This window comes from Camelina sativa, chromosome 7 (genome assembly GCF_000633955.1).
Source record: "Camelina sativa cultivar DH55 chromosome 7, Cs, whole genome shotgun sequence".
In the NCBI taxonomy this organism is placed as follows: Eukaryota; Viridiplantae; Streptophyta; class Magnoliopsida; order Brassicales; family Brassicaceae; genus Camelina; species Camelina sativa.
This window is the reverse complement of record NC_025691.1, coordinates 9036410-9050072: the sequence shown is the minus strand read 5'-3', so window position 1 is coordinate 9050072 and position 13663 is coordinate 9036410. Positions and strand designations below refer to the sequence as shown.

General features: G+C 36.2%; 1 protein-coding gene, 1 long non-coding RNA gene and 1 pseudogene across 5 annotated transcripts; all 3 read left to right on the top strand.

The window, feature by feature from the left end:
* Positions 3217-6114, top strand: LOC104704459 (annotated as a pseudogene).
* LOC104700770 lies at positions 7622-9524 on the top strand. Of its 4 annotated transcripts, XR_753644.2 has the most exons (6): positions 7622-7831; positions 7896-8026; positions 8264-8474; positions 8556-8631; positions 8730-8989; positions 9252-9524. It is a non-coding gene; the product is annotated as an uncharacterized LOC104700770 (long non-coding RNA). The 4 variants fall into 4 exon arrangements; XR_753643.2 differs by having other exon boundaries at positions 7622-7787; positions 8730-9518; XR_753642.2 differs by having other exon boundaries at positions 7943-8026; positions 8730-9518.
* Positions 10921-12175, top strand: LOC104704458 (putative cullin-like protein 2). Its single transcript, XM_010420544.1, has 6 exons — positions 10921-11042; positions 11131-11227; positions 11384-11569; positions 11660-11707; positions 11792-11995; positions 12071-12175. Exons 1-6 carry the CDS (start codon positions 10921-10923, stop codon positions 12173-12175), a joined length of 762 nt encoding a protein of 253 aa, XP_010418846.1.

Genomic DNA, 13663 nt, shown 5'->3' with positions numbered 1-13663 from the left:
TGACGACGGATCGGAGGATGGAGAATTCATATGTAGGCCCGGGGATGAGGCCGACGGTGGTGGAGAGGATGGACGCACGAGCGGTATCGATGTCGAATATTGATGAGAAACGGACTGAACCGGTGGCTGAGTGACGACGTTCTGCACACGAAGCTCAGCAAACGGGAACCTCGTTTCAACAAACTGAACATGACGAGACGTATACATTCTGCCATTGACAAGATCGAAGCATAAATAGGCACTCTGTGTTAGAGAGTAACCTAACAAGACATATGGAGTTGAGCGAGGTTTGAGTTTGTTGTGACGATACGGGCGTAACCAGGGATAGCAGAGACAGCCAAACACCTTCAGTTTGAGATAATTCGGTCGTGTGCGAAAGAGCTTATGATACGGTGACTCACCACCAAGCACGTCCATCGGCATACGGTTAATCAAGTACACGGCCGTGGCAAACGCATAAGGCCAATAACTTGGAGGAACAGAGGCATGACTGAGCATGGATAAGCCGGTTTCGACAATATGTCTATGTTTCTTCTCCGAGAGACCATTGAGCTCAGGGGTATGAGGTGGCGTTGTGAAATGAGAGATACCATGTAAGGCCAGGAACGACCGCATNCCAGGGATAGCAGAGACAGCCAAACACCTTCAGTTTGAGATAATTCGGTCGTGTGCGAAAGAGCTTATGATACGGTGACTCACCACCAAGCACGTCCGTCGGCATACGGTTAATCAAGTACACGGCCGTGGCAAACGCATAAGGCCAATAACTTGGAGGAACAGAGGCATGACTGAGCATGGATAAGCCGGTTTCGACAATATGTCTATGTTTCCTCTCCGAGAGACCATTGAGCTCAGGGGTATGAGGTGGCGTTGTGAAATGAGAGATACCATGTAAGGCCAGGAACGACCGCATAGCAATGAATTCTCCACCATTATCAGAATATAAGGTGCGTATCCGCGTTTGAAAACGATTCTCGACCAAAGCCTTAAAGGCAATGAAGACATCTTTGACTTGGGATTTGAGTTTTAAAGGGTATAGCCATGTGTATCTTGTAAAGTGATCGACTAAGACAAGGTAATATTTGAAATTTTCTGTAGAAGTAATGGGTGAGGACCAAACGTCGGTGTAAACATATTCAAGAGGTTGTGTAGAAACGATTGTGTTTATTGAGAAAGGGAGCTTGTGACTCTTATTAAGAAGACAATCAGAACAAGATAATTGTTTTTGAGTGGAAGAAGAAAGAGGTAATGAAAACTTAGAAACAAGATTTTTGAGAACTTGTAAAGAGGGATGCCCAAGTCGAAGATGCCATGAAGAGAGATCAGTTTTCGGAGAGATAGTGGCGGAGAAGACATTGATGGTATCTTGATGAACCGGCCACTCATACAATCCGTTCCTAGTTCGGCCTTGGAGTAACCGGACCCCCGTGCTCAGATCCCTCACCTGAAAATATGCAGGATAGAATTCCACAAAAACCTTATGAGCATTACATAAACGATACACCGAAATTAGATTCTTGCAAAAATCAGGAACATATAGAACATCTTTTAAAGCAAGAGAACGAGATGGTGTAGGGAGTAAAGCTGAACCCGTGTGAGTGATCTTTAAACCGGAGCCATCCGCAATTTGGACCGGAAAAGTATAGACACTTCAAAAAATTTGAGGTGGAAGAGAGAAACAGATAAGAAATTGTTAAAAGGGAGAGCTCATGATAGGATTCTACTTCTTGTGCGAAGTCGAACAACCTCCGACCAAACACACCTCCATTTGCTAACATAACCTTTGAGAATGTGATCTAAGTCCACTTTTCTGCTAAGCTTGATTGATGTCGACTTGGTTTCGCAGAAGACGTGGGTTTTTTTTTTGTTCAGTTGTTGATTTTGGTTTGATTGGAATTGATGAAGACACTTTAATTAAACCAGTCATTTTAGTGATACGAGGGATAAAACCCTTAACTAAGTCTTCTTCTTCGTGGTTTTAGTGACATTTTGTACCTTGCTGGTGGTCTTGGTGACGCCGGATACTATGGTGGCGGTCCCGGAGACGTTTGTTTGGCTTTGGTGGCAGTCCTTTTAGAAATTTGTGTGGTCTTGGTGGCGGTCCTTTTGGAAATTTGTGTGGCCTTGGTGGCGGTCCGTTTGGACATTTGTGTGGCTTTGGTGGCAGTCCTGCGGGACATTTCTATGGTCTTTGTAACGTTTTTGTTGTTTTGGTGGATCCCTTGTGACGATTGTTGGCCACAGGACATTGCGATGTTCTTGCGTGAGCCATAGAGATAGTTCTGATCAGCGTGGTACTCGGTCAAATTCAAAATTATTGTTCTAGAGATGTGAGATCTCGAACAACTCATGAGAGGACGGTTAGGTTCTTGTGTACCGTTATCTCGAAGGAATTTGTGACCTGAGGGTATAATTGGTATATCAGGTGACGATCCGAAGGCGTGCTATAGGGTAACCCAAAAGCAAGATTAGACTTCTTGGATATCGTAGCTTGAGGGGAGAGGCCTGATAGCGAGCCGGTAAGTATTTAAGGTCGGGAGAGATGCATAAGTTGAGAGCAAATAATGTCAGAGACGCGGGTTATTGGCCAGATAGAGTCCTCATGAATTACTCGGAGGATGTGCGGGCCATAGTGTTGGTTGCACGTGAGATCCTTAATTGTTGGTCATTGTGCTAGATTCAAGGACGAATCTATGATGGTGGAAGAAAATTATAACTCCCGCAAACTGGATTTCCGGTTCGAGCATCGATCGACACCATGGTTAGGGCATCGATCGACACCACTGTATGGTTTGCACTCGGGTTAATTCCAATATCTCCGGTTTGATGCAGTTTGATGGAGAAAACCTAGGGCTCGCCTATAAAAGTGAGTCCGACACCCTAAAGCCTTGGTTGGTCGTTTTTCGTTCCATAGAAAAGAGAGAAACTGAATTCTTGGTGAGAACATAATGTGAGTGAAGGAGAAGGTTTTTGTACCTATTTTATGTGTTTAGAACGTGGAAAAGAAGATCAGAGCATGGGTGTCGAGTAGAGGTCGCTGGAAAGCTTGGATCTTACAATTCTTTGTCAGTTTCAACCAAAACAAGAGGTGAGTGATTGTGTGATTGATTGCTTGTGTGATTTGTGTGATTTTTTTGATTGATTGCTGGTGTGTTTTTTTGTGAGTGATTGTCGTGGTGGTTGTGGCCTGTTGAGGGCATCACGGACGTTGTGGCGATGGTTGGAGCCAAGAGAAGTCGAGAGAGATTGTGTTCGGCGATGTTTCTCGCGACTGCATCAATCGACGCCAGGAGGGCATCGATCGATGCAACAAGGGTTTTGGTGGAGACGTGAGGGAGCATTAATCGATGCTAGGAGGGCATCGATCGACGCAAGGGTTCAGCGTCGACCGTGACGACGAGGGGTGTCAGTCGTCATATGTGTTCAGAGTTGTCTGGTTTGCTTGTCTTTGTGCATTGTTTGTACTTGTCTTTTCGCTTGTGTGTATAGCCTTGTAGATGGGAGGATCGCATCACTGAGTATTTCTAATAATACTCACGCATCCCATTGTTTTTGTGGTGCAGGTGAAGCGAAAGTGTGATTGTGGAATCAAGACGATGAAGAGGAGGATGTTCTAGTGGATTGTTGATGTGTTGTCTGGTTTCCATTAGGTTGATAGAGTGGGTCATTAGAATGATGTTAGGTTGCGGGTTTATTGCTTCTAGATATTATTGAATTAATAGTTGTGAGTATTTTTTATTCGTGCATTTGCTTATTGGTTATTGAATTAATGAGTTTGATTTAAATTATCTGCTGTTATTTGAATTGAGTTACGATGTTAGTGAATATACATACGATCACTAGTTTAATATTATATTGAAAATTAAAAAAATGGATTGGATCTTTTCAGAAAAACAATTTAAATCAACGATTCACAAAATTTTGGTGGTAAATAATAATAACAAAACTACAAAAGAAAAACTCTTGGTAGATGGAAAAAGAAACTGGGGAAACGAAAAAAAGGGAAGTGTTTTTCTGGTTTTATAAGAGATTTAGAATTATGAAAACAAAAGAAAACAAATATGTGAGAAGATAAAACTGTAATTCATAACGAGGTCGCTTTGGTCCAGGGAAAAAAGGAGAGCCTGAACCACCATTTGAAGTTAAGCATTATATGAAATTATACACGTACGTAAGCCTTCATATGTAATGTTTGTTTGTGAACAGCTCTATATATACGTACGGGTACCTACAACAGTAGTTTCTTTATGTATGTAATCACAGAACTATCTACAATATGTGCATTCAGAGTACCGATGATGATTACTCACAGCAGCTTTCTGATAAGTTTCGCCAAGTAATTGAAGATTATACTATCCAAACAGTGAGTACCAAAGTTTTATGTCTTGGCTTGATTCTTGGATATTGTGCAAATAAGACATGTTGAAAAAAAACCCTAATCCAGCAGTTTAATATTTTTTTATGTGTTGTTTAGGTGTTGCCTTCTTTAAGGGAGAAGCATGATGAATATATGTTAGAAGAGCTTGTTACGAGGTGGAATAAACATAATATTTTTGTTAGTTGGTTAGCCAGATTCTTTAATTATATTGACCGTGACTTCGTTTGTCGGAGAGGCGGCGCCATTCTAACACTGAGAGAAGTTGGTTTGACATGCTTCCACGACCTGGTTTGTCATGAAAATTCCTATAAGTTCTAATTTCTCACTGTCTCTGAACTTTTTTTGTAACCTTCGATGTGCAATTATTTACCTCAGGTTTATCGTGAGATGCACTCCACTGCCAAAGAAGCTGTATTAGCACTTGTAAGAATTTGGTATCAGTAATGAAAAAATCTCAGGTTCAGCCTATAATTGTTTGTTTCTATCTAACAAAAATGGTATTTTCCAGATTCATAAAGAACGGGAGGGCGAAGAGATTGATAGGGAACTAGTGAAAAGCGTATTAGATGTCTATGTGAAGAATGGGATGGGAACTTTGGAAACATATGAAGAGGATTTTGAAATATTCTTGCTTCAAGATACTGCTTCTTACTATTCTTCCAAGGCGTCAAAGTGGATTGAGGATGATTTTTGTCCTGATTACATGCTAAAGGCATATCTCTTCCCGTTACCGTTTTTAGGACTATGTTTTCCTTCGATTATATATATTGACGTCAGTAGTTTTATATCTTAGGTTGAGGAGTATCTGAAAAGGGAGAGGGAGAAAGTCACTAATTACCTTCATTCAACCACTGAACCCAAAATAGTTGAGGTTGGTTGTAATACACATATTCTCTTAATTAAGATTGATTAGATTTATACGCAAGACACTGATAGTGTTTGTTTTGTTTCTGAATGCAGAAAGTACAAAATGAATTGTTGGTAGTGGTTGCAAAACAGCTTCTAGAAAATGAGCACTCAGGGTGCCGTGCGTTGCTAAGAGATGACAAGGTTATACCACTTTCTCTCTGTGTGTGTATGTGTGTTTTTCTTTTTTTTTTTTCTTGTATTCTTAATTAAATTATCATCTTCACTGAAGATTCTTCAGTTAACTCTTAATTGCTATATTACTTTTAGATGGATGATCTCTCTAGGATGTACGAGATTTATCTTCCAATCCCTCAAGGGTTGGAACCTATTGCACACTTATTCAAGCAGGTTTTATTTTTATCTTAAACTCACTTAAAACTTGTTTCCAAATCAGTTATCTTTAATTGCTACATGACAATATTGGCTTTAATTGAAAATGTATCTATATAGCATATCATTGAAGATGGGACTTCCCTTGTAAAATAAACCGACGACGCATCTACTAATCAGGTTCATATTCTTTGTGCCTTGAACTTGGAGTCGAAAGTTTTAAAATTAGATGTTAGTCTACTCCCTTTCTGATTGCTAAGAATTTTATATTCCCTTTCATGACTCCAGGTAGTAAATGTGCTACAAGATAAGTACATGGTCTATGTCACTAACTGTTTTCAGAACCACACCCTCTTGCATAAGGTTTGAATATCTTATTTGTTTCACAATATCATATAATATTGAATGACCATAATTTCATTTAATGCATTTTGTAGGCATCGAAAGTGGCATTTGAAACCTTAAGAAGAGATGAAGGAATTGAGAAGCTAGAGTAATTGAGAATTGTTAAAATAAATCAATTTATAATATAACCAAAATTATAATTTATTACTTGCTATTGCTATACTACTCATCATAAACAAACAAATTAGATACACATTATACTATTAAACATGGTAAATCATTAATGCCTGCCAGATGTAATATTCTGTTTCAAAATATGTTTTAGTACATGTAGAGAAGTTTAAAATAAATGATTTGGTCACCTATATCATTAAAGTGCAATTATATATTTTAGTTAACCATCTGAGATAATTCCATAGTTAAGGGTGTTCAGAAAAATTTCACAATGGGTGACATACTAGAAAATGATTGCCTGTACCGTGTAATTGTGAGGACAAAGCACGATAAATAGATTTGGTGATTTGTAGCACCAGTACACAAGTTTTTAAAACTTTCAGGATGTAACGTACTAGCCATCGGATAAAGTTGGGCTCACATGACGAGAAAGAATGTGTAACCCACTAAAAAAGGCTGTTTGAACATCACATATACCAACTAAGACTGCATCTAACGTTATATGAAATTTTATAATATTCAACAAGTTTTAGTGTTAACTATATAATTCACCGCTCAGTTGACCGCACAGCCAAAAATTTGAATATTTTCTTGGCCAAGTACACGAATTAGGTTTACGTTAGCTTCCCGTGTCTTCGTTAATTTCTACCCAACTCTTCGTTACTTTCAAAGATTGGTATAGTCTCATTAGTTATGGTGTTTGTGACTGACGATAACCATATAAGATAAGTTTTAAATTTTGAATATCAACACAATTTGGATGCAAATGTATAAATAATAACCTCTCGAGACATAAATTTTGTTGTAGATATATACATTTTAATTTCTTTAGAGAAATTTGATACAAGAGAGCTTGAACCAGATTCGAGAAGGAATAACCATAAACTTATGGTTAGACGGTTAATCTCCTTCTCCTTTTATTTGACCGTTACTTTGTTCCTCGGAGTAAGGTTCCATCACTAGAAGAAGCTGGATTGACATGCTTCCTTTACCTGGTTTGTAATGAATATATATTCCTATAATTAACTCCTAAGTTTTCCATGCTGTAAATGTATTTGTATCCATGCAAATTATTAGCACTTGTCAGTATTGGAGACCACAAATTTTGGTTCGGCAGACGTCTACTAAAGCTTTAACTTTTTCTTAATATATGTGAAATTGTCAAAATATCAATCTATTAGAGACCATAGGAATATGGAATATGAATTGGAAATAACATTTGATACACTTGACATGCCAAATATAACTTACCAAATACCAATAAGACTGTAAAATTAGCATATGCTATTTTTTTATTATTAAAGGTTTCTTTTTTTTTTGGTGAAAGAAATTTTAGTTGTGGACAAAAAATACATTTTTCAAGTACATTTAGTAAATAAATCCTGAATTTGTCACTTATTTACAAGACTGCCATTATGTTTTTTTTGAAAACAATTACAAACGGGTCGGTTTTAGTGAGGATCCGCGTATTATTTTCTGGATCCTTTGTATTCGGATTGCTCCATACTGATTGAGTAATTGAGGGATCCGTAATTGAGAAACGAAACTCTTTTCCAAATAATTAAAACCCTAAAAGTTGTTTGCCACTCAATTCTACGGATCAAGCCGAGGAGGCGGCAGTGAAGAATCTCTTTATCGTGTTTTCATTGGAGTAAGATCAAATCTCGAGTGATGAAACTAATCTCAATCCTAGAGGTAAATTTGATCTGCTAGATTTTGCTTTGTTTTCTTTGATTCTAAACAATCGATATGATTCTAGGTTTGCTTTGTTTCTCAACTGCCGTTGTTTGATCCGGTGGCTGGTAGGATACTACGGCGGCTTTGTGGTTCATATGGTTATGACATTCTTCAGTGTCTTCAGTGCCTTGATTTCTTTGTTGGGTCTCCCCGGTAAACTCATCTTAAATCCGTAAACTAATAATCCTTTTGTTATCAATTTATATTCTAGATTTGATGTGAATATGTATTTGTGAAAAGGCTGAATCTGAAATTTTTGTATGAAACATTAGTTTATGATCATTTATCTGAGCATGTTTTTTGTTATGATGATTAGATCAGATGAAGCATCTCTCATATTGGTTAGGCTTCTCAAATGTTTCTTCTAATTCTTTGGTTGTGAAACTGCAGATACGATATGGTTTTGAAGGATGGACAAGTTTCACAACCAAATTTGTCATCTTAATCTCATTTGCGAGTTTCAAGCCAACCCCATCAGTGACATTTCCACTACTCATTAAACATGATGATAGAGGGATCTTCTTCAAAACAGTGATTGTACACTTTATCAGCTACGGGGATGAATGCTTCTACTGCTGCTGCCAATCTATCTAAAGAGAAGGTCAGTTGGGTTTTCTTAGTTTATATACAAACTTCCAACATTGTTGTATTGGATCCGATGAGTTTGAAATCTGAAATGCAGGACCAGATGTTTGCCTCCTGTAGATTTTCTGAAGACGATGTAGGCAATGCAGCTCTTTGCATTGCTGCAAACACTGGTAAAATTATATCTTCTGGCACTGCAAGTTTTAAATTCTTTTATTTTTTTTCACTGCCACGACTAACAACCGAGGATTTTTTTTTTTTCTTTTTGTAGAACGTGATGGAAGTATCAAAACATGTGATACAAAATCATGGAAATGAAAAGAGTCAAAGCCTATAAAAAACAAATCTATATTAACCTTTAATGTCTCAGCTGATGTGAAGCTGCTTGCGATGTAAGTTTATCTTTCTTCTCACTTTTGGGACCAACAGATAAAAGTGATATTATTTTTTAGTCATGATTTTTCTTTATGCTGAGGAACCCTTGAAGGAGATGATGTTATGTTACTTGACATACCTTAACAAGTCAGAGAGGTATCAAACATACCTCAAAGGTGTATTCGTCTAAATCCTCTGCTTCACCAGCTCTGATATTGATTAGGCATAAAGAAACACTACGGGAACTGTTTATCTATATTTCATTAGAGTCTAGCCATTTCAATCGTATGAGACTGCTTGCCTTAGTGACTAAAATATTGTCACCTTATTCCTTTTCGTTGTTACTTACATGTACCTCAATATTTTTAAACCAATATCACAGCAAGAGTTTTTAGAATGGCAATAACTTTTGGTTTAGTTATCTGGTCTCATGGGCGTGAATCCCGGTTTCTTCGCGGGTCACAGGCGAATAAGGATAAGAAGAAGACGAGGGGATAGAAGAATCAGTAAGAGACATGTCGAATGGATGAGATTAAGAAGAAATAGAGAAGAAGGAAGGAAGAGATAATGTGTGGTTTTAGTTTTTTTTTTGGGTAAATATACCTTTATCTTATGTACTTTTTTTTGGTGAGTCTAAGCATTGTCATTTTTCCTTTTTTAAGTAACCACCAATTTGGTTTCTCCATTATAATCTTCATTTGGTAATATATAATTTGGAAATTTATAATAAATTGTGTGATAACAATTAACAAATTTTCCCAGCAATTTTATGAAGGATGAATATTTTATGCTTTATTTATGAATTTACTCCACAGTTTAAACTAAGTATATAACTTAAACTTAAAAATAGTAATAAATTAATAAAAATTAAAACTCCATAAATCAATATATTTTCTTGGTCCCAAATTTTTTTAATGGTTATGCTTAAGAATCGATAAATTAATAACTCCATAAATGAACTCTATACATTAACACTTTTTACAAAATCATGAATATGTTTTATACTAACCAAAAGTGAGAGATGCTCTAGATAACATATTATATAAACATACTTTTAATCCATTAATTAAAAGTTTATAAAAGTAAACAATTAGTATAACTCATATAAAAAACAACTTACTTTTATTTTCATTGCACACATAAACTATATATGCTAAAGTGTTAGATTATTTATATATGAAACTAACAAAAATAGAAAGCCAAATTATATTGTACTGATATTATTGAAAAACTACAATATAATTAAAATACTACTATCTCTACAATGGAAAAAAACATTTCTCGACGATTTAAATATTTAATGAACTGTGTGATATCGCTCCTATCTTATAAAAAAATCCACGATATACATCTAAAACATAGAAATTGGATACTACATAATATATAGATGCAAAATACCATACATTTAGAAAATACAAAAATAAGTTACATATATAGTTGTTAATGTACTAACCAAAATACATTTTGCATTTTTTAAACAAATTTAGTCCCGCGGTGCACCGCGGGTGAATATCTAGTATCAATTATAACTCTATTATTTTAATTTATTAATTGCAGAGAGAATTTAACTTAGTGTATTATAGAAGGGCATAAGAGAAATTGATACATTTTTTTAATATGTTTGTGAAAGAAGGGGAATATATTCTTAGATAACAACATATCTATTAATTTATTTATATATAAATATGATTTTTCTTTTTTTTCCTATTTTGTTAAGAATTTTAAGTTGAAACCTCCTTCTCATCGTTGGCTCTATATATATATATATACCTTTTGTTTTTCTACTAAGACGCGCACTTCACGATTCTTTTAGTTAATCACTTAATCTTGGTGAAATCGGATACTCTTCAGAATCTTCAGGTACGTGACGTCTTAGGTTTTAGGGTAACCTCCGTTTCTATATATGTGTTTAAATACATCTTTATTACTTTCTTGGCGTAACATATTTTTTGTTGTACATGTTTGGTAGTCTAATTAGTTTTAGTTTATGGTTTGTGATATTAGTATTGCGTATCGTTAATGTGGTTTCTAAAGTGATAACCTCACAAAAGCTAATCTCTGTTGAGCTTGCAACAGATACGAGAAGGATGGTCTCTAACTTTGAGGAAGGATGGTCCTCCTTGGAGGAAGGTATTACCGAGCTGATAAGGAATATAGAAGGAGAGTGTGAACCAGCACTTAAATTTACGCAATATCTGAATCTTTACACGTACGTAGGCCGTCTTATGTAATGTTTGATTGTTACCAGTTGTATATATACGGGTACCTATCACAGTAATTTCTTATGTGATTCACAGGATTATTTACAATATGTCTATCCTGAAACACGGTGGTTACTCACAGCAGCTTTATGAAAAGTATCGTCAAGTAATTGAAGATTATACTGTCCAAACGGTGAGTACCAAAGTTTTTGGTTGCGGCTTGATTTTTGGATAGTGCCAAGACGGCATGTTCGTTTTGATTATTTATAATGTTTTTTATCTTNTTTTTTTTTTTTTTTTTTTTTTTTTTTTTTTTTTTTTTTTTTTTTTTTTTTTATGTGTGGTTTAGGTGTTGCCATCCTTAAGGGAGAAGCATGGTGAAAATATGCTAAGAGAACTTGTTAGGAGGTGGAAGAACCATGTTATTCTGGTCAACTGGTTAGGCAAGGTCTTCCGTTATATTGAGAGATACTATGTTAGTCGGAGAGGCATCCCAACACTGAGAAAAGTTGGCTTGAAATGTTTCTGCGACCTGGTTTGTCATGCATTCCTATAGCTTCTAAGTTTTCACTGCCTCAACTGTTTTTGCAAGTTTGTAAATGTCCTTGCAAATTATATACTACAGGTTTATCATGAGATGCACTCCACTGCCAAAGAAGCTGTATTAGCACTTGTAAGTATTGGTATCGAGCTATAATGAGAAAGCTAAGGTTCAGTCTAAGTTTTGCTTTTATCTAACAAATTTTGTATTTGCCAGATTCATAAAGAACGTGAGGGTGAAGAGATTGATAGGGAACTAGTGAAAATGGTATTAGATATCTATGTGGAGAATGGGATGGGAACTTTGGGAAAATATGAAGAGGACTTTGAAAACTTCTTGCTTCAAGATACTGCTTCTTACTATTCTTGGAAGGTGTCAAAGTGGATCCAGGAGGATTCTTGTTCTGATTACATGCTAAAGGTGCGTCGCCGACTATGTTATTTCTTCGATATCAGGAAAGGAAATATATATTAACGTCAATAATCTTATATACAGTCTGAGGAGTGTCTAAAAAATGAGAGGGAGAGAGTCACTCACTATCTCCATTCAAGCACTCAACCCAGACTAGTTGAGGTAGGTTATGATGTAATTTTGTTTTAACCATATTTTTACAAGTGGAGAGTTTAGCGGTTGAACCTAGTGACGTGCATGCTTATTTCTGAAAGGACCATATATAGTTATTGGCTTTCTTTATTATTGCTTTTTCCATAGTACTGACAATAGTTTTTTTTTTTAATGCATTGTAGGCCGTGAAAGAAGCATTTGATGAAATCTTAAAGAAGGATGGTGGAAGTGAGATTCTAGCTTAAGTGATAAAGACATAAAGTATTAGAGATATACACGCTTAATTCGTAAAGTGGATTTTTGTTTTTTTTTTCCTTTTTCTTGAATCCTTTCAGTTCAATAGGATTCGCTTTCCTATTTTACTTCCAATTCAATAGGATTTGCTTTCGTATATTTCAGACAATTGGTTTCTTGTTTCACAAGCAAATTCTACAGATCTAATCCAAGGATGTTCGGTTTTTAGTGTGAACTATACTTCAGTGCATCAGTTGGTGAAAATTAAACTATGATCAAATATTTTAAAATTAAAACAAACTACAAGTGTTCAGTAATTGCAGTGTATTAAACACATTATCTTCTTATTAACTAACCAATTAAATTCACAAAAATTTTGTCAGTTTACATAATAATCTCTATATACTTATTTAAGCAATGCTGTTAGAAGTTTAATCCTACTATGTTGCACATTACAAAAAATATCATTGCATTTTAATTAATTTAATAATTAACAAAAGCTTATATTGGTTTATAAAATAATAAAACAATACTTTTTAAATTATTTAATAAAATTATTTAACAAATACTATTTATTGACAATTAAATTCCACTCTAGCACCCTAACAAAAGCACACTGCAAATAACCGAGTCTTTAGAACATTCTCTTCTTCATCGCCTTGATTCCACGATCACAATATGCCTTCACTTGCACCACAACACAAATGTGATGCGTGAGTATTATCATAAATAATTTGTGAAGCGATCCTCCCATCTACTGAGCTATACACACAAGCGGAAAGACAAACACAAGCAATACACAAAGAACCAAGCAAACCCAGACAACTCTGAATATATGCGTCGAGTCTGCGCACTTGCGTAGACCGACACACACCTTACGTCAACCGACGCACTCCTCGCATCGACCAATGCAAAACTTGCATCGACCGATGCAACATTTTTGCGTCGATCGATGTAATCCTCCAAATCCCTAGATGCGTCGATCGATACATTCCTTGCATCGACCGGTGCAACCCCACGTTTTGCCGTCAAATCCCTAACTGTGTTGACCGATGCACACCTTACATCGATCGATGGAGTCGCGCAGATCATCACTGGAACAATTTCTCTGGACTCTCTCGGCAAAACGTTGCCTCTGCATTGGTAGGGCTAAATCCGCTTCCCACGAACCGCGAACAACACGACAAACATTCACGTCAAGCACAAAAGCAATCAAAACACACCAAATCACACAAATCAAGCATCTAACCGCTTAGATAATCCATTGTCACGCAATCACCTTTGCAAAAC

Bases quoted from the DNA above. Each gene is read 5' to 3' on its own strand.
- LOC104704458 (XM_010420544.1), top strand. From the start codon at position 10,921: ATGGTCTCTAACTTTGAGGAAGGATGGTCCTCCTTGGAGGAAGGTATT. The intron at 11,228-11,383 runs GTGAGTACCAAA...TGTGTGGTTTAG, and splicing joins AAGATTATACTGTCCAAACG to GTGTTGCCATCCTTAAGGGA. The intron at 11,708-11,791 runs GTAAGTATTGGT...TGTATTTGCCAG, and splicing joins AAGAAGCTGTATTAGCACTT to ATTCATAAAGAACGTGAGGG.